The sequence below is a fragment of the Nyctereutes procyonoides genome, unplaced genomic scaffold (assembly GCF_905146905.1).
Source record: "Nyctereutes procyonoides isolate TBG_1078 unplaced genomic scaffold, NYPRO_anot_genome, whole genome shotgun sequence".
NCBI classification, from domain to species: domain Eukaryota; kingdom Metazoa; phylum Chordata; class Mammalia; order Carnivora; family Canidae; genus Nyctereutes; species Nyctereutes procyonoides.
This window is the reverse complement of record NW_026575140.1, coordinates 32,948,484-32,968,976: the sequence shown is the minus strand read 5'-3', so window position 1 is coordinate 32,968,976 and position 20,493 is coordinate 32,948,484. Positions and strand designations below refer to the sequence as shown.

The following is a 20,493-nucleotide window of genomic DNA, read 5'->3' as shown; positions in this document are numbered from 1 at the left end:
TGAACACCACACGAGCTTTATTTGCACATCTGTGTAAGATTTCTAGATTTGTCCCAGTAAGGGAAGAAGGAGCCCTTCTCTTACACCTGTCACTAAAATGCAAACTAATATAATTGCTGACCAAACTTACACACATGGTGACATAACTTTTAGCCCCTATGTTAACCACTGTGATTATCAGGGGGAAAAACACTTTTCCTAAGACATTCAGCTGCAAAGGGCAGGCAATGTTGGAATCCCCCTCAGTGATGCTGCACCACTCTGGAAAATATGCCTTCAGGCTCTTTGCCATCCCCTAGGGCAGCAGCAAATCCTTCCAGTCGCCTCCTTTTGGCCAAAGCAGCCAAAGATTTAAAAGTCTTTGGTTCATAGATGGCTAGATCCGCAAGTACTTTCCTGTTGAGCTCCACCTGGCACTGGGAAGAAAATCAGAGCCTGTGTCAGCATCAGAAATGTGTTTTTATTGAAAAAACGACAAGACTGAATACAGCTGTCCTATGTTGAGTCAGCCAAAAGCATCTCTGCTGAGCATACTATGCACACCTCCAGGGCAGTCTCTTCCCTCATGGGACAAATGGTCTCTTTGGAGAGGTGAAGAGTGTGTGGAGAATGTGCTCAAGCAGCATGCTGGAGGATAAATATGAACAAGGACAAGAGGAAGGCATCCCTGCAAGAGGTGATGACACATGAACAAGAATATTGGCTTCCAGTCCTGGTGCCAGCCATGGAACTAATAAACTTGTTTGGGGCTGGGGAGGGGGGACATTTTCGGGGTCAATGATCTACCATCACCCAGACACAACTATGATTGCTGGCCTGGGGTAACCCTTTAAGTCAACTTTGAAGAAGAAATCCCAACTCTCCTTCTACAAACAATGAAGTGAGACACAGAAAAGTATATGAGATACAGGCAGAGGATTAAGGAACAAAAGCAGGTATTCTCAATTCCCACAAGAAAATGAAACCAGATGTCCTATCAAGTAAAACTGCACGTGACTTCCAAAAACTGATGAACATAAAAAGCAAAAGAAAGGATGATCCCTGCACGTTAACTCCAACTATGCAGGGGTGGCTCCTACTCTACTACCTGGGCCTTGCACAAGGTCTGTTCTGGGCCTAGGGTCTTCATCAGTAAAACAGCAATGTTACACATGAGGATCCTTGCAAATTACCAAAGACAGGGTGTGGTACAAGCTAGAAACACAACACCCACTCCTTTTTTTTTTTCTTTGTTTTCCCCCACTCCTCTTTTTAAGAAAAAAAACAAGAGGGATGCGTGGGTGGCTCCCTGGTTGAGCATCTGCCTTAGTCTCAGGGCATGATCCTGAGGTCCAGGGATCAAGTCTCACACTAGGCACCTTGCAAGGAGCCTGCCTCTCCCTCTGCCTATGTCTCTGCTTCTCTCATGAATAAATAAAAACTTTAATAATAAAATGTAGACAAAAGGAGAGGGATTAGGATAAACACCAAATCGAACAATTAACCAAGATTTTGTGACACATGCTTAATCTGTCCTGTCCAGGATAAGTCCCCATGTTGTTTGACTATGAGTTTCAACTTCACCTGCTACCTAATCAGAAATCTTTCAGTGCACAACTCAAATTACACTTTAAAGTGAAGTCCAAGTTTTCTGCTCTTTTTCTCTTGATGGAAAAACACAGTGGCTCATGTCCTGGTACCAGTTACCATATTTCCAATTCTGCTACCAGCAGAGCAAAGGCAAAGCAACTGTGATGAGTCCTTGAACCTGCCAGAACTCCACCTTGAGAACATGTCAGGAGCTAACACTCCATGGTCTATTGCACTGGAGCACCCCAGTCAGGCTTTCTATAGATTTCAACATTCAACAGGACCACATCCTCAACCGTACCTTAATTAAATTGACAATGAATGCCGGGTACTTCAGGCCATGTTCCTGGGAGGCAGCTGTGATTCGATTAATCCAGAGCTGAAATAGAACATTGAGATGCTTAAGGACCACATGTGCATTATGTCCACACCTCCCAACAAACGTTCTGAGTCAACTAAAAATCAAACAACTCTTTTTGCAAAAATGAATAGGAATAGAAAAGCCTGGGACGGCTCGGTGGTTGAGCGCCTGCCTTCGACCCAGGGTGTGATCCTGGAGACCGGGGATCGAGTCCCGCATCAGGCTCCTCTATGGGAGCCTGCTTCTCCCTCTGCCTCTCTCTCTGACTCTCATGAATAAATAAAATCTTAAAAAAAAAAAAAAAAAAGGAGTAGAAAAGCCTGTGATTTATATTTAGGCACACTGGTCTGCAGTATAGTCAGCAGAATTTGATGTTCTTCATTCAAATGCCAGCTTCCTTCTAAATAAATAGGGAAATCACATGCTGTAAAGCATTAATTCAACACACATTTTGGGATCCTGAGAATACAAATGTGAGCAAAAGCTTCTGTGTCAGACACAGCTCAATCCAGAAAGGATCCATGTGAATGAATCAGAACAGCCACCGAGATCAATGCTACCAGGTGGGGATGAAAAACTTGAGATGGAAGCTGCATGGACTTGGAGGTAAAACGGTCTTGAAGGAGGTACAGGGCTGGAGGAGATGGGAGGGGAGGCATCACAGAGAACTTCCTGGCAAGTAGTAGCAGGGTAAGTTCCAGGCACAGCCAAAGGTCTGAAAACTGCAAGAAATCAAGGGTAGTGGTTTGGTGCAGCACGACCTAGAAAGGTAAGTCCGTTACGTGGAAGATTCCCAATAGATCTGGTCTGTTAAATAACAGGTTGGATTATGGGACACCTGACTGGCTCAGATGGTAGAGCCTGCAACTCTGAATCTCCAGGTTGTAGAGATTACTTAAAAGATAAAATTTTAAAATAAAAATAAGGTATTGGATTCTTTTTTTTTTAAGGGATTGGATTCTTATGCCATTCTATACTCCATTTTAAGTAAGATCTCTTTTTTTTAAATTTTTATTTATTTATGATAGTCACAGAGAGAGAGAGAGACACAGGCAGAGGGAGAAGCAGGCTCCATGCACCAGGAGCCCGATGTGGGATTCGATCCCGGGTCTCCAGGATCGTGCCCCAGGCCAAAGGCAGGTGCCAAACCTCTGCGCCACCCAGGGATCCCCTCAATCTTAAGATCTTACTCAAGTTCATTTTATTCCTTTACTTCAGTGGTTCCAATTTTTAAATATGCATGAGAACCGTGTGTAGTGGTTTATTTAAACAGATTTCTAGAACCCACCTCCAGGCTTTCTGACTCAGTAGGTGTAGTGGGCCCTGAGAATCTGCATTGCTAACAAGTTCCTAGGTGAGGCAGCTGCTGTACAGGGACCTCACCCCTCTGTGAGCAGCAAATGCATGTGTGTTACCAGACACTGCTCACAAGTCTTCCCATACATTTGGACTGACCAGATCCATGCAGGGTCACAGCAAGTGGCACCACCTCTACCATTCTGCGTAAATGAAAGGCATAAATGACAAAGCTGGGATGCAGAGGTCACTCCTGCACACGAGACCATCGTGGACAGGGATTGCTTATCATGCTGTGACCCTGATCAACAGTTAATGTGGCATTTGTGACTTTAAAGGGTCAGAATTACTCCCTCTCCCTTATTCGTTCATACAATACTTATAAATTGTTACTGATCTAGGCCAGAGGTTACAGCATTCAGCAGAGCGGAAAATCCACCTAAAACTTACTTTGGGGGTGGGGAGCAATAACCAACCAACCAAGTCAAAGATGCTGCAGAAAGGACGCTAAATTCCCTAACCCCAACCCCAATGAGGGAGATGCGCCACAGGGCGGTGGGGTGTGACCCGGGCACGCAAAAGAAAGCCAAGTGCGAAGAACACGTAAGGAAGCAGGCTAGGCTTCTCGCAGATGCACCTGGGAAGCCAAGAGAGGACCTACAGCAAGTGGGCGAGGGGAAGTGGCCAGAGACGGTCTCAGGGACCCAGTGGGCCTGGAGTCGGCTTCCACAGGGTGCGAGGCGCGGGGCAGGCAGGAATTGCCGGGGGTTCGGGTGTGGGAGGCGACAGTGGTGCGGAGGATGGGGACGCCATCCCGAGATGGGGGCGGAGAGGGTCAGGAGCAAGCGGCACAGGGGGAGGGGAAGCCCAGCCCCCGGGTCCGCGCTTACGGTCCGCATGTTCCTCTTCTTGAGTCTCCGCGCTTTTGTGCATTTCACAAACGCTCTGGTCACGGCTCTCACCGCCAGCTTGTAGCACCGATTCTTCCTTCCTCGGAAGTGCTGGGTCAAGAAACGGGAAAGGGGGTTCAGCGCGGCCAGGGCCGGGAGGACACGCGGGGGTGGGTGCGGGGCGTGCGCGGCCGACTCACCCGCGCGTGCTGCAGCACCTCCTGGACCCGCCAGTAGCGGTCCGTGAGGCGGCTCCGCAGCCAGAGCTGCGCGGTGAGGAAGACCATGGCGCCTGCGGGCCGGCGTCTCCACGCCGCCGCGCGCGCGCCGTGCCGCCCCTAGAGGAAGTGGTGGCGGCGCCCGAGCGCTTCCGGGTCAGAGTCCCAACGGGGATTTCCGGGGTGCCGCGAGCGTGCCCGGCGCCCCCGCCACTCACAGCCCGAGTCTCTGCTCGAGGCGGGAGTGGGGCTCCCGCTCTTGTGTAGCGGGCCAGACGCGGTAGGTACGGGGGAGAAGGTAAATACTAATGGTCCCACTTGTTCGAGACGCCGGGAGTAGGCAGGTCCGCAGACGGAAGCTGGCGCGGGGGGGCGGGCTGCCGGCGGGCTCGGGGGCCCCTGTGGGGGCGGGGCTGCAGGCGGGGGTGACTGTTCTGCCACTGCGTGCGGCGGAGGGTTGCTTGACGCCTAAAGGATGCTGAACGCCGTCCACTTGTGCGCTCTAAAATTGCCAAAACGGGGATTCCCTGGGTGGCGCAGCGGTTTAGCGCCTGCCTTTGGCCCAGGGCGCGATCCTGGAGACCCGGGATCGAATCCCACGTCGGGCTCCCAGTGGATGGAGCCTGCTTCTCCCTCTGCCTGTGTCTCTGCCTCTCTCTCTCTCTGTGACTATCATAAGTAAATAAAAATTTTTTTAAAAAATTGCCAAAACGGCGACTGGGTGGCTCAGCGGTTGGCGCCTGCCGTCAGCTCAGGTCGTGATCCCTGGGATCGAGTCCCGCATCGGGCGCCCTGCGTGGAGCTTGCTTCTCCCTCTGCCTCTCTCTGCTCTCTCTCTCAGTCTGTGTCTCTCATGGGTAAATAAATAAATGTTTAAAAAATTAAAATACATAAAATGGCCAAGACGGGAGCTCGCTTCCGCAGCACGCATACTAAATATTGAAACGATCTGGTGGTAAATTTTATGTGTATTTACCACCGTACCGTTATATTACCATTATAATGAAAGGTAACGAAGTGGGGGGGGGGGAGGGCAGAATGGGAGAGTGTACTTTCTTTGTGACTCTTAATTACGGAAAGGTTGCAAGACTACTTCATGAAATTCCCCAATGTGCTTTACCCAATAGCATCAACTGTTTATATTTTTTCCTACATTTTAAAATTATTCTTTCTAGGGGTACCTGGGTCTTTCAGGCGGTTAAGCGTCTGCCTTTAGCTTGGGTCATGATCTCAGGGTCCTAGGATGGAGCCCCACTTCTGGTTCCCTGCTTCACTGGCAGCCTGTTTCTCCCTCTGCCCCTCCCCCCTGCTCATACTCTCTCAAACAAGATCTTTTTAAAAAATTATTCTTTCTATAAACGTTTATAAACTCAATAGTACGGTTTGTTGTTTTTTTTTTTCCTGGAGTATCAGAGGAGGTTGCAAATATCTAAATACTTGACCATGTATTTCCTAACAACAAGGACATATTCATGCAAACCACAGTAAAACGATCAAAATTGGGGAACTTAATGCTGTTATCTAATCTACAAGTCCTATTTCAATTTTGTTAACTGTTCTTCTTTTTTTTTTTAATGGACCACACACAGGGGTTGCACACTTGGGGCACCCTCATGGCACAGTCAGTTAAGCATCTAACTCTTGGTTTGTGCCCAGGTCATGATCTCAAGGTGGTGAGATTGAGCCCTAAGTGGGGCTCTGAGCTCCGCAGGGAGTCCGCTTGAGGATTCTCTCCCTCCTCTGCCCCTCCCCTTCATGTGTACTCTCTCTCTACGCTAGATAAGTAGGGACGTCTGGGTGGTTCAGTCAGTTAAGCGCCTGCCTTCGGCTGAGGTCATGATCCCAGGGTCCTGGGATCAAGCCCCAAGTCAGGCTCTAAATAAATAATAAATAAAAGGGTTGCACACTCCACTGACCTGAGCCAACAGGTGCTTGCTGTTAAATGTTTTTGTTGCTCTTTACCCTGTCCAGGATCATGCACTGCATTTACTTGTGTCTAATTTTTAGTTTAATCCTCAGCTTGTCTTTACCTTTCTTGACCCTGGTGTTTTTCAAGAGGTTGGGGGCAGCCCGGGTGGCTCAGCGGTTTAGTGCCGCCTTCAGCCCAGGGCGTGATCCTGGAGACCTGGGATCGAGTCCTACATCAGGCTCCCTGCCAGGAGCCTGCTTCTCCCTCTGCCTGTATCTCTGCCTCTCTTTCTCTCTGTATCTCCCATGAATAAATAAATAAAGTCTTTAAAAATAAAATAAAATAACCTGTACTCACTTGTCTTGCTGCTTTGTTACCAGTCTTGGATTAAAAAACAATTTTTTGGGACGCCTAGGTGGCTCAGCAGTTGAGTGCCTGCCTTCGGCCCAGGGCGTGATCCTGGAGCCCTGGGATCGAGTCCCACATCAGGCTCCTTGCATGGAGAGTGCTTCTCCCTCTGTCTGTGTTTCTGCCTCTCTTTGTGTGTGTCACACATGAACTAATAAAATCTTTAAAAAACAAAAAACAATCTTTTGGGGCAGCTCCCGTGGCTCAGCGGTTTAGCGCCACCTTCAGCCCAGGGCGTGATCCTGGAGTCACGGGATCGAGTCCCACATTGGGACTGCTTCTCCCTCTGCCTTGTCTCTGCCTCTCTCTCTCTTTCTCTGCCTGTGTGTGTGTGTGTGTGTGTGTGTCTCATAAATAAATAAAATATTTAAAAAATGAGTACAGGTTATTTATTTTGTAGAATGTCTGAGTTTGTCTGAGATTTCCTTACAAATAAAATCAGGTCAGGACACCTGTGTGGCTCAGCGGTTTAGTGTCTGCCTTCAGCCCAGGGCGTGATCCTGGAGTCCAGGATCAAGTCCCACATCGGGCTTCCTGCATGGAGCCTGCTTCTCCCTCTGCCTATGTCTCTGCCTCTCTGTGTCTATCATAAATGAATAAATAAAATCCTTAAAAAAAAAGCAGAATCATGTCATACATTTTTGGGAGAATACTACATAAATTATATTGTGTCTTTGTCAGTGCATAGTATTAGGAGGCCTTGATGGCAGCCTACCACACCATGAGTGCTATCAGCTCTGACCACTTGGTTGTAAGTAATAAGTAGCTTGTAGAGAAATTCTTTGTGATTCATTACAAGGTTTCCTATAGGCCCCTGAGATGGAGGTAGGAGTACAGAGGTGTCTTATGTAATGTTTGTTAGGGGGAAGAAGCAGGGGTACCTGGGAGGCTCAGTCAGTTAAATGTCTGCCTTCCGCTCTGGTCGTGATCTCCGGGTCCTGAGATTGAGCCCCCTGCTTCTCCTTCTCCCCCTTTTGCTCCCCATTTTTGTGCTTGCTCTCTCACACTGGAGAGGCCTCAGATAGGATGCAGATCAGACAACATGTGCACTCACCCAGTAGTTCTGAGCAGAGATCGCTATTAGAGATGCCTCATGTTAGGCAGAAATGGGAGACTCCAGTACTTTCACCATGTTCAGCCTGTGTCTGGAGCCACCAGGAGAAGCATACCATTTGCTGAGAGATGCTGTGGTGGACTTGAACCTGAATGGTGAGTGCAGTCTGGAATGGGTACCTAAGAAGCACCCCTCTGTGGCCACCACATTTTGAGACATGAATATCCTGTTTCTCATCAAATTTGCATTCATTCATTGTTGATTTTCTAGCCCCATCATTCTTTCCATATTTATTGGGATTCTACTCAAAGAAGAGCTTTCCCTTTTGGGACGGTGCAATTTTAAATTAGAGGGTCCAAAGAAGGGAGTTACTGATTGGGGCAGGCAGGTATCTGTAGGAAGAGTATGGCAGGCAGAAGAGTCAGCAAGTGCAAAGGACTAGAGGTAGGAGTACACCTGGTGTGATCAAGAACAGTCAAAAGACCAGTGTGGTGGGAGTGAGGCAAACGAGAGTCCCAAGGACCTCTGAACTTCAGTAAGAAGTCAGAGGCCAGAGATGGAAACTGGTGAGGATGTGTAGGGCCTTGGTCATGAAAGGACTTCATGTTCTGGTTATTTACCATGCTGCATTCAGGCTTCCTCACAGCACAATGGCTTCAGGGCTGTCATTCCGTACATAATGGCTGAAGGGCAAAGTAATACTTTATCTCCTTCTTGGCTCACCTGAGAGAACCGCACAGCATCATTTCAGGAGCCTGAATAGTCACAAAAGTTCACTCAATGTCAAAGGGCAAAGACACAGACTCTAGCTCTGGATGGGAATGTTAAGATTAAAAATAAAATTGCAGGATCCCTGGGTGGCTCAGTGGTTTAGTGCCTGCCTTTGGCCCAGGGCCTGATCCTGGAGATCCGGGATCGAGTCCCACATTGGGCTCCCTGCGGAGAGCCCGCTTCTCCCTCTGCCTGTGTCTCTGCCTCTCTGTGTCTCTCATGAATAAATAAATAGTTTTAAAAAAATAAAATTGCCAGTTGTTTTACCAGAAAATATATATATATATGAGAAAAGAGAATTGCAGTCCAGGACAAGCAAGTTACTACAATACCCGGAGAACAACCAAAGAGGATATTTTATAGAGGAAAGTGAGGAGTTGAGACAACAAAGGAGCTAGTGAAAACAAAAAGTCCACTGGAGTAAACAGAGTGTGAAGTATAGTGGCTTCTCGCTGGCGGGGCTGTGGCTGTCTCTCCTTGGTTGAACTGCATCTGTCTCTCATTGGCTGGGCTGGGGCTGCCTCTCATTGGCTGGGTTGTTATGGTCTCTCAGGCTGAGCTGTTGCTGGGAGATAAGGAAAGCCTCCTATCTCCTGCTGAGCTAGTGAAGTAACACCCATCTGCAGGGTCCCTCTCTTCTTGTTGGGTCAGCAGTTGCTGAGGAGCGGTAGGGCCTGAGAGCCTCCTCTCCCACCCGAACCTCTCCAACTATATTTTCGTGAGGCTTTCTGTTGTTAATTTGCACAGGAGGAACATGGAGATCACATTGTAGAAAGAAGATGTGAACGAACCCTGGGTCACTCAGCGGTTGAGTGTCTGTCTGCTTTTGGCTCAGGGTGTGATCCCAGTCAGGGGATTGAGTCCTGCATCAGGCTCCCTGAGGGGAGTCTGCTTATCCCTCTGCCTATGTCCCTGCCTCTCTCTGTGTATGTCTCTCGTGAATACATAAGTAAGATATATTTTTTAAGATTTTATTTATTTATTTATTCATGAGAGACACACACAGAGAGAGGCAGAGACACAGGCAGGGGGAGAAGCAAGCTCCATGCAGGGAGCCTGACGTGGGACTCTATCCCCGGTCCCCAGGATCACACCCCAGGCTGCAGGCGGCACTAAACCGCTGCGCCACCGGGGCTGCCCTAAATAAGTAAAATATTAAAAAAAAAAAAATCATGTGAGCTGGGTGAGGTCACTGGGGCATCTGGACAATACAATATGCGACACTGAGTTTTCACCTTGTGAACGGAAGAGTCACTGGGGGCATTCTGAGCAGGAGAGTAGCATCATCCAACTTAATAAACTTACAGCTGCCGTTTGCAGAACAGACTGCAGGGAGGCAAGGCCTCAAGCAGGAAAACCAGTTACGCTGGAAGCTGGCTTAGCTGTGGCAACATTACATTCCAGGTGAAGCTGACTGTGGCTTGGACCATAGTAGATCCAATGGAGAAGGTGAGAGGCAGTTGGGTGCTGGGTATGCTCTGAGGGTAGAGCCCACAGTCTGCTGGGCAGCTGGGTATACCGCCATCCTGTGCCTTTGAAGACCATCCTCCCTGAGGATCCCAAAGATGTCACTGCAGTCCCCACTTTCCCTTATCCCCTGTGTGTCTGCTCTCCACACCCCTCCAGCTCAGCCCTAGGTCTCACTAGGAGTCACTGATATGCCTTTTCTCCCTGGTCTCCCATGTCCAGTCCATCAGCAAGTCCAGAGGGCTCTGCCCACAGTATCAGCCCAATTCTGCCTGCATATCCCACCCTGGTGGCCAAGGTGCCACTATCTCACTGGTTTCCCTGGACCTCCCTTCCCTAGACACATCAACTCTGTATTTGGCAGGCACCTGAGCAGATCAGACCATGTCACATTTACATAAACTCCCTCAAGTCTTCCTGTTGCCCTGGATGTAAATCCAAGCATTTCCATGGCCTGTAAGCAGAGGCGCTAATTTGGCACACAACACTCTTTTGAAAAATGAAATCTGTCCCATAAAGCCATCTCTCAGAAAAACTATAGTTTTAAATTGAATACTGGTGATGATTTTCTATGAAGATCCAGAGGTAGACCATCAGAAACAACTGTCTCTCTGTTTCAATTGTGCCACAGGAGTTTTAATTTATGGAAATGGCTGAGTGATGACAGGGAGAGGCTGACACCATTGAAAGAACATATCTTATTACTTGCGTTTCCTGAGACGAGAGGACATGCCATGCCCTACAGGGCCAAAGAGAGGCACCAATGTCCCGTGGAGGCAGAAGCAGGAAGAAGGGATCCCTGGGTGGCGCAGCGGTTTGGCGCCTGCCTTTGGCCCAGGGCGCGATCCTGGAGACCCGGGATCGAATCCCACATCGGGCTCCCGGAGCATGGAGCCTGCTTCTCCCTCTGCCTGTGTCTCTGCCTCTCTCTCTCTCTCTCTCTGTGACTATCATAAATAAATAAATAAATTTAAAAAAAAAAAAAAAAAAAAAAGAAGCAGGAAGAAGCAGAAAGCTCGGGCCAGAGCCTTTATAGGGGTTCTCACAGGAAAGACAAGGCAGAGCAAGGGAAACATTTGGGTTTGGCTTGTTCAATATCCCAGTGGTCCTTGGTGCATAGGGCCTGTCCCTAGTTGTCTGGTGCCTGACCTTAGATAATTTAGGACAGAGGGAATATCCACTGGATGTATGAGAGAGGAGACAGCAGTTCTGGGAGCAGGCCCTGGACAGAGAGGAGATGTAAGCAACTGTGGCCACTAATTTGGCCGTGTAACAAATGGATGCCAGAAGACAGATACTGGATCTCACGTGACATAGGAAGAACATCCCCATGGACAGTGAGAGCAGCTGCGGGTGACAAACCTAGGGTGGATGCAGGGGAGACTGTCACATCTTACTCAAATCTGTTGCCACAACTCACGCTCTCTGCTAAACAGTGTGGAGGAATCTGGAGCTGTAGGGGTGATGTGCCCCCAGGGAGCAGTGGGCAGTCCCAGGTTCATTACTGGAACTCAAGCCACTGCTTCCTTCTCTTCTATGAACCTCTCAGCCGTCCTCCCCACAGGCAGGCAGGCAGCCTCAGTCCAGAAGAGAGGAACCTGGTGCACTGAAGGCTGTGGGAGCCAGGAGACTTCTGTCCAGCTCAGGGCCTCTGCAGCTATGTGCCCCTCCCACTCCTGCTCTCTGCAAAAGGTGGGCAGCTCTTGGCGCAAGCCTCCAGGGACACCAGGTCCTGGACCACTTCACCCCATTGTGTCCTCAGGGTGGGGCTAGCCCCTCGGCTCAGCAAAAGGTCTGCAGTGGGGCCATGGCCATGCTCCCTGGCAAGGTGAAGGGGGGTGCTATGGAGCCATCCAGTGGCATTGACCTGCGCTCCCCTGTCCAGAAGGTGGCTGGCAACTTCTGCATGGCCTCCCCGGGCAGCATGGTGTAGGGGTGTGAGTCCCAATGAGTCTCGAGCATCCACCTCCACTCCCCAGGCAGCTAGCAGCTGGGCAGCAGGCAGGTGCCCCCCAGCAGCAGCCCTATGGAGTGCAGAGCGACTGTGCCTGTCCTTGAGGCTGGGGTCTGCCCCATGGTCAAGCAGCACCTCCATGTCCTGGAAGAGAAGGGAAGGAGAGGGCAGAGGCTGGCCATGGCCCAGGCAGATGAAGGGCTGGGGTCACACAGTTTCTAATTTTTTTTTAAATTTTTATTTATTTATGATAGTCACACAGAGAGAGAGAGAGGCAGAGACACAGGCAGAGGGAGAAGCAGGCTCCACGCATCGGGAGCCCGACATGGGATTCGATCCAGGGTCTCCAGGATCGCGCCCTGGGCCAAAGGCAGGCACTAAACCGCTGCGCCACCCAGGGATCCCCGGTCACACAGTTTCTATCTGACCCGCACGTCATCTGGCTTCCCCCACCTAACAGCCTTTTTCTCTGTGCTGCTTCCCCATTTAGTAAAAATGAGCCAGCCCCTCTGCCACCCTGGGGAGATTCCACTCCGACAACCACCTGTCCTCCTAAACATCCTCAGATAAAATCCAAGACTAAGCAGCCCATGGCCTCTCTTCACTACCCAGGGCCCTGCTGGACTCAAGCATAGCCCTGGTGCTCATATGTATTTGCTGCTGCCAGTCACCCGCATGAAGTCCGAATGCCCGGCCATGCATGCTCCCCCACCCCAGGCTCCCAAGAGAGGTCACAAACGGGAGACACAGTCAAGGCAGCTTTCTGGCTCCTGACAACGACCTCTCCCCACCCTGCTCCTACCCTCCAGTCCCGCTCCACCTGCCCAGGGGCCCGCCTGACTGCGCCCTCCTGGCAGACACACTGGACAAACACACTGCGATGTACCTGCCTGCGGCCCAGACTCGCCGCAACGCCGAGCGCCGTGGTCCCCGCGCTGTCCCGGGCGTCCACCCGCGCCCCGAGCGCTAGGAGGAGGCGCAGCGCCGCCACGCGCCCAGCAGCGGCCGCCACCAGCAGGGCGCCGTCCAGGCCCGCGCCGTCCAGGCCCGCGCCGTCCGCCGCCAGGAGCTCCAGCACCGGCAGCCGTCCGCCCGCAGCCGCCCAGTGCGCCGCCGTCCAGCCGCGCGCATCCGCCAACGCGGGGCCCGGGCTCGGCGCGCCCAGCAGGCGCCCCGCCAGCAGCGTGCGGCCCAGCGCCGCGGCCCAGTGCAGCGGGGTGAGGCCAGCCCCCGAGCGCGCCGCCGCCAGGGCCCCCCGCCGCAGAAGGAGCTCGGCCACCCACGAGGACCCATGCCAGGCGGCCTCGTGGAGTGGAGTGCGCCCCGCGTGGTCGGCCGCTCCCACGGCTGCCCCTCGCTGCAGCAGCAGACGCACCAGGGGCACGTGGCCGCGCAGCACCGCCAGGTGGAGCGGGGTCCTGCCCCTGTGGTCTCTGTGGGCAGCGAGGCTGGCGTGGCCGCGGGCAGGGGGGCCCGGTAGAGGTAGAGGGGCCCTTTCCCCCTGGCCCAGACAAGGGACCCCCACCAACCCCGCCCTGGTGAAGATTCTTGGTCCAACCCTGGGGCTCACCTCTCTTCCACGCTGGCCCCTTGACGCAGTAGCTTCCTGGCCAGGCCAAGGTGACCCCTCCACACAGCTTGCAGCAGGAGGCCCCAGGCTTGTGGGTCACTGGGCCCCTCTGTCCTGGCTCCCAGGGCCTCCTCTGAGCCCAGTTCCACCCACCGAAGTTCCTGCTCACCTCCTGCCTCTGTCATGTCCTTCCCCCCTGGCTGGGAGCTTCCAGAGTCCATCTGGGAAGAACAAGAATCCTTCATGGATACTGGAGACCCCTGTCCAGCCCCTGTCCATGTGTCCTCAGGCCAATATGAACTGCCCACCACCACCACCATTCCCCAAGGACCAGGTTACCACTTAGCCTTCTGAAGGGTTTAGCTCCTAGTTACCCCTAAAGGGAGTCCACCCTGGGACTCTGTCATCCAGCTAGGGGTCCTCTCCATGTGGTTCCTGGCCAAGCCACAGCCTGACAGCCCTCTCATGAAACTCCTTCTGAAAGAGTGGAGGTGGGGCTGTCTGCTTGCAAAGGGCTAGAAGTCTGGAACCGAGGCTGTGGGGTGGGGATAGCAGTGCTCCCCCTGCGCCAGGCTCAGGGACACTTCTATGCACTGTTTACCCAGCAACTTAAGAGGATACCCTGCCTGCTGGCCGCAGTCCCTGCTCCAGCACTTTTCCTCCCCTGCCAATTGCCAGGGCTCCTGGCTTGGCCTCCCTCCTGGGAAACAAAGGCCAGGCAGGCAGAAACACGCCCACAGCCTCTGATGTGCCATGACTTGCCCCAGGGAGGCACCCACATGCCTTCCCTTGGGTCCCTCCCTCAGGTCTTGCTCCTCATCCCCTACTCCTGTCCCTGCTGGCTAAGACCACCTCTGGGGCTAGAGCTTGGCCTCTCTCCTGATTCCAGGCTGTGGAGGTAAACTCCTCCACACCAGGATTGATTTACCATGGATGCTCGGCAACTTGGGTGACACTATGGGGAGTAGGGAGCCCCTTGAGGGTAGGTACTACCTAAGTGGCCAGCCAAAGCAAGGGAGCCGAGGTATCAGTTCCCTGCATCCCTTGACAGGCCGCCAGGGGGCGGGGGGGGGGTGGTACCCAGGAGCCCTGATATGGAAGAGCTACTTCTGTGGACACTGCACCCTGGGAAGACGGGTGGAAAATCCAATACCTCTGCACCCTGGGAAGACGGGTGGAAAATCCAATACCTCGTGAGAGCCAGGTAAGCCTAGAAACTGCCTTCCTGAAGGCAGGAGACTGTGAGGGCCAGCTGCGTGGCGGGTCATCCCAATTTCTGCCTCACTGAGCTATAAATGCATGCAGGCCTGTTGGGGCACCCACACAGAGCAATCCCCTGAAGAGCAGAGGCCCACATTGGGCCTATGGCATCCCGGCCTAGAGCAGTCCTGGCACACTGAGGGAGCTCAGGGGTGCTTATAGCATGAGTGAATGAATGCAAGACGGACCAAGCAGAGGGTGGAGCTTAGGAAATTTGACTGGTACCTTTTCCACCTGAACTCTGCATCCATCTGAACAGTATTGTTTGCAACATTTTTTTACCCTCATTTCATTATCTGAATAAATAAACAGCCACTATAAGATCTTGTTATGTTTATGCCTGTGAAAACAATTGTGTGTGTCGGGCAACAGGGCTTGGCATGTGTTGCAGGGAACCTCAGCTTGCATTCTCACAGGGGCATGTATTAGGCTTGCATTCCTTAAACCTGCTTGCACTGACTGCCATCCTCCACCATTCATTTGTGTCCAAAGGGAATTTACACACTGGAAAATGTTAGAAGTTGGATGTAATAAAGCCAATGGTGGGAGAAGGAGTGAAGGGGAGACGCTCATACGTGATCGCACAGCTTGTTCATTCAGCTCACAGGCAACCTACTCTTTGAATGTCAGCTAGTTATGTAAGCGGTTTTTAAAATGCCAAATGCTATGCAAGAAAAACCTAACATCTGTTAGGAGCTCAGAGCATTTTAGTAATTTGGAGGGAAATTAGTTGGGGTTTACGGAGTACCTGGGAATGCGTTCTTCCCAGGTGAAATAACAAAATGCACGCTCCCACTGTTTTCAGGATGGACAAGGCTTCAACACAAAGGATGCTGATAACCGTAGCTGCTGTTACTGAGCACCTACTGTGTGCTAAGTCCTGCACTAAGTGCTTCACATGCCCTCTCAACACACCTATGGTCTAGGCACCCAGTGTTTTCCCTGTTTTACTGAGGCTGACAGAGGCCAGGTTTGGGGATGAGGGCACCAGCAGGGACTAAGGACAGGAAGTGCAGTGGGTGGCCACCTCAACACAGCCGCAACTGATGGGGCAGTTGTCAGAGTCAAGATCTATGAAATGAAGTTGTTGTGAGAGGGAGCTGGAAGCGAGGAGGGGGTGGGACCAGGAGGGAGGAGGGCCCCCAGAGCTAGGACAGCTGTGCAGCCCTGACCAGAACACACAGGAGCTGGCTGCAGAGACTGAGCAGGGCTGGAGCTGTAGTCGCCTGGCAGAGGGAAGCCCAGCCTGGCAGCAGGGCAAACTGAGGCTGGGGTGTGACCTCAGAGACTGATGGTCAGAGCTGCACCTACGTGGGCCAGGGTGCTGTCCCCCATCTGGGTCCTCTAAGGTTGCTGGGGTCTGGGTGGAAGTCTGACCTGAAGACCTAAGTCCTGCCATCTGAATACCTCTGTGAACCCACCGGGCCTGTTGCCTGCAAGAGCATGAGTGAACAGGAGAAGGAGACAGAGGAGGATGAAGGAGGGGGCACTTCGGACACAGCACCCATGCTGCCGGGAAGATTTCCTGACAGCCAGGCCTCAGCCCTGAGGTCCCCAGAGTGGGTAGGGCTGGCTGTCCGAGGCCTTGGGACTCTGTTGCTGCCTGGCCAAGCCCTGGCCAGACTTTTGCTGCACCTACTGCTGCCTGCAACTGTGTTCGTGCTAGTACTGCTGCCAGCAGCTGCCATCGTGTACCTGGGATTCCTGTGCCACTCAAGGGTGAGCTAAGCCATCCATGGGCAGGGTGGGGGCTGGCTGGGGCCCTAGGGAGTGGGGGTCCTGAGAAGTGTGAGCCCTGGGGCTCTAGGTGAATTCCCTCCTCCCAGCATGGCCCCCTTGTCCCAGAGACATCTGTGTCCCTCCCTGGTAAGCCTCTGCTTCTGCCAACCACACACACACACACACACACACACACACACCCCGCAGCCACAGCAAAAGAAGAGCTTTTGTTTGTCACTGGATTGGACCTGCTCCCTCCCCTTCCGAGGCCCCCTAGCCTTGTACCAAGGGCCACCAGGGCCTGGACAGCTGGGCATGGGGGGAAGAAGAGGGAGGTCCCAGGAAGAGAAGGTGGAGATATTGCCAAAGTTCTCCAGTCCGCCGCCCCTACGGGCACCCACAGCCCCTCGTAGACTGCTCCTGCCCTGGGCTGGACTTCCTCACGTGGAATGGGCTCTGGTTTGGTCGGTCAGAAGGGGGGAAGGAGTCGGTCAGAGGCGGGGGAGGGGCACAGAGTGCAAGGCTGCAGAAGGGAAGGTGATGCGTCCGGTGAGAGCCCCGGGAAGGAGCTCCAGGTCAATGCCAACACAGGGAAGGACCCCAGGAGAGCAGACACGGAAGGACCGTGGGGATGGGACGATCCGGAGAAAGGCTCTGAGCCTCCCCTCAAGGGCCTCCTGCGCAGGTCATATGCTGCTTGGGCCCCGGTTCTTCTATTTTCAATTCACTAATGCCGGGGCCCAGCCAGCCCACCCCGCAAGCCCTCAAACATGGGCCCAGGTCCCACCGCTCAGGGGCTAACTGACCGCGCGCCTAGCCAGGTCCACCTACTCCAGCCCCCAGTCCTTTACCAGGCCCCGCCCCCACGGCCCCGCCCCTGACTTCGGGCCCCGCCCCCAGGCCTCCGCAGAGCCACCTGCTCCCGGCCGCTCGCCGCCCTGCCTGACTGCCCGCCTCGCCCCCAGGTTCACCCAGCACCTCGCCCCGCGTGCCGCACGCTGCTGTCGGATAGAGGCTCCGCGGCACTCATCGTTCTCGGCTTCCTCTCGCTGCCTCCTCTGCTCGTGCTCGCTTCGGCTGCCCGCACCCGCCTGGCCCGGCGCCTCCGCACGCTGCTGCCGCCCCCAGCTTGGCCCCCTGGACCTCGCCGGCACCCGGGGTCCAGCGACCGTGGGCGGGTGGGACGCCACCCCGACGAGGAGGAACAGCTCTGCGCCTGGGTGTGACCCCAGATGCCCCTCCACAGGACGAGACCTCCAAATCCCCCGCCCCATGAGGGAGCCCCCGGCTTGCAATCGCGGGGTCTGCGTCCAGGTTCCGTCCTAGAAAATTGCGGGCCCACCTCGGGGCTTCGAGCGCAGTGCTTGGAGTGGCCGCGAGATGGCACCGGACTCCCCCGGACCGAGGTCCGCCTGTCCCCAAGGTCTCCCTATCCCCGCAGTTCCCTGTCATTGCGAGGAACCAGGAAGGCCCCAGGGAGGAGGGAAATGCCTTAGAGTAGGGGCGCATGGCCAGGCTCAGAAAAAGATGGCCTTCCTGGCTTCTGTCCCGCAGCCCTGCGGCCCCTTGTCTGGTCAGTCAGTGGGTCTGCAGAGGGTTCCACCGGTGCTGAGACTTGCGCGGGAGACTTCCACACTCGGCCAGAGACACATAGTTCCAGAAGCTCAGCAGTGGCCAACAGCCCCAGGGCTTGCAGGGTTCAACCTGGGCTGGGGGTCAGGGCTCGGCTTGTGACCTGGGCTAGCATCTAGACAGGTGCCAGAGTTAAGAGCTCGGTCTCTCTGGATAAGTTTAAGATCTTCTCTATCTTTTGCAATCTTTGGCTTTAAGCATATTTCTTTTCTTTTTAAAGATTTTATTTATTTATTCATGAGAGACACACACACACAGAGGCAGAGACCCAGGTAGAGGGAGAAGCAGGCTCCATGTAGGGAGCCGGACTGGGACACGATCCTGGCTCTCCAGGATCACGCCCTGGGCTGACGGCAGCACTAAACCGCTGAGCCACCCAGGCTGCCCTTTAAGCATGTTTCTAGTCGTGGATGTGTTCTTATTCACCCATTCAGTATACACTGTGCTTCCCATCAGTTCTAGAGAATTCTCAGCCGTTACCTATGTCACCAAATTGGCCTCCCGTTGATTGTTTGCATTCTTTTTTGGGAGCATCTCTTCCCCTTTCCTCCTGGTGTCCACTTGCCTGTCTCTTGTATTTTTGTCTTCCTGGCTCTCTGGGCTGCATTCTGAGCAATTTCTTTATCTTCTTCCAGTTCACTAATTCGTTGGTTGTGTCTAATGTCTAATCTGCCAATTAGCTCATTCATTTAATTAATTTTAAGTTATTTTATTATATCAAAAAGTTATGCTTGTTTCTTATTCAAATCTCATCAGATGGGAGAGAGTCTCCGTGCATTTCAATTTTGGGATTCCAGTTTTGCTTCAATTTCTTGAGCATTTCACCCACAGTTATTTTTTTAAAGATTTTATTTATTTATTTGAGACAGAGAGAATGCGAGAGTGCACGAGGTGGGGGGAAGGCTCAGAGGCAGAAGAGAAACAGACTCCCATCTGAGCAGGGACCCCCATGTGGGCTTGATCCCAAGACCCTGAGATCATGACCTGAGCTGAAGGCAGATGCTCAACTGACTGAGCTGCCCAGGTGCCCCTACTCACAGTTATTTTATATTCTGTACCTAACAATTCTAATTTCTCACTCTCTAGGGGTCTGAATCTGTTATTTGTTGTTTCTGCTGATTCTCACTAACAGTATAGTGTTTCTTTGAATGGATACTCATTTTCCACTGTCAACCTGCACCTGTGAGCATCCTGCAGGCATGTCCTTCCAGGAGGGAATCCCTCTGCACCGCATGCCCTATCTGGGCCTGGCTTGGGTCCTGGGCCAGCTTCTGTAATTGCACCTGTGGCTCCCCATCCCTTCGTCGAGGGGCCTCCCTGATACCCCCCGTTTCCTTTCGTCTTCCTGAGTTTCTGTTCATTATTCTTCTGTTTATTTATTTTTAATGTTTTTAATTTGGGGGGAACCTTAGAAGATATTCCCTATAAGCCCAGCAGTGTCTTAAAACTGTGTTTCTTGGGGCAACTATCTGGCTCAGTCAGTAGAGCATGTGACTCTTGATCTCAGAGTTGTCAGTTCAAGCCCCATGTTGGATGTACAGATTACTTTAAAAAAAAAAAAACTACTAAAATGTGTATCTTGTTATTTGTCCAGAATCTAGGGTTAGCTGAAAGACCTTTTAAAGGATCTAGCATACCATGTTGTCGGCAGGTCTCTGTGTGAGTGGCAGGGCCAGAGCTCAGCGTTTAGGCTATGACAAGGCTCAGGGGTTGTTCCGTGGCCTTGAGCAGAGCTCGGTGTGTGACTGGCTTAGATCCCACAGGAGTTCTTGGGGTTTTCCAATTGTCTGCGCCCAGTCATACAGGAGCCTGGCCGGCTGCCCAGCGCCCAAGGAGAGCTTCCCCTGGTCTGAAGCCGCCTTCCTTCCCCTCCTGCCCAAGGTTGGGCAGGCTCTGGCTAGGCTTCGAAGATGAGGACTCTCCTGAGGATCTGTCTGGCCCCAGAGTCATCAAAACAACAGCTGGGCCTGGTGGGGGGGGGTAGGGGGGAGGCCTTCATGGGGAGCTCAGCTGCCAGAACCTCGGGTTCCTAAGGTGTGTCCCAACTTCCCAGGCCTGCCCCAGGAGCACTGCATGGCCTCTAACTGACCCCAGGGATGACCTGCCTCAGCTCCAGCTCTGCACAGCCACTCACAAAAGGAGAACCTGTGGGGGCGCTGTAGGAGGTTAACAGAAGGGGCTCAGCAGTTGGCTTTTAGAGGTCCAGTGGGGGAAAGTCAAGGGTGGTGGCCTTTAGTTACTGGTGGGGCAGGCAGAGACCTCTACTTTGGGCAACAAATGCTTTTTTCCCAGGTGCCCAGATCCCTGCCCAGTAAGAGTGTGCCTGGTCATGGGGGAGGGGTCTCCACAGTGTGCGCCTGTGTGAGTGCATGTGCATGTGTCCCTCTGTCTGCTTTCCCTAATACCCCAGGCAGA

General features: G+C 52.9%; 3 protein-coding genes across 3 annotated transcripts; 1 reads left to right on the top strand and 2 right to left on the bottom strand.

Moving 5' to 3' along the window:
- Positions 1–4,460, bottom strand: MRPL20 (mitochondrial ribosomal protein L20). The gene is made up of 4 exons (XM_055305785.1): positions 4,317–4,460; positions 4,117–4,227; positions 1,871–1,948; positions 1–416 (listed from the first exon to the last, which is right to left on the bottom strand). Exons 1-4 carry the CDS (start codon positions 4,401–4,403, stop codon positions 243–245), a joined length of 450 nt encoding a protein of 149 aa, XP_055161760.1. The 5' UTR covers positions 4,404–4,460; the 3' UTR covers positions 1–242.
- A 7,140-nt stretch (positions 4,461–11,600) lies between these two features.
- ANKRD65 (ankyrin repeat domain 65) lies at positions 11,601–13,917 on the bottom strand. Its single transcript, XM_055305231.1, has 4 exons — positions 13,842–13,917; positions 13,468–13,688; positions 12,784–13,330; positions 11,601–12,041 (listed from the first exon to the last, which is right to left on the bottom strand). The coding sequence occupies exons 1-4, from the start codon at positions 13,893–13,895 to the stop codon at positions 11,601–11,603; spliced, it is 1,263 nt and encodes a 420-aa protein (XP_055161206.1). The 5' UTR covers positions 13,896–13,917.
- Positions 13,918–15,927: 2,010 nt separating this feature from the next.
- On the top strand, positions 15,928–19,647 carry TMEM88B (transmembrane protein 88B). The gene is made up of 2 exons (XM_055306383.1): positions 15,928–16,446; positions 17,412–19,647. The coding sequence occupies exons 1-2, from the start codon at positions 16,171–16,173 to the stop codon at positions 17,670–17,672; spliced, it is 537 nt and encodes a 178-aa protein (XP_055162358.1). The 5' UTR covers positions 15,928–16,170; the 3' UTR covers positions 17,673–19,647.
- Positions 19,648–20,493: the final 846 nt, after the last annotated feature.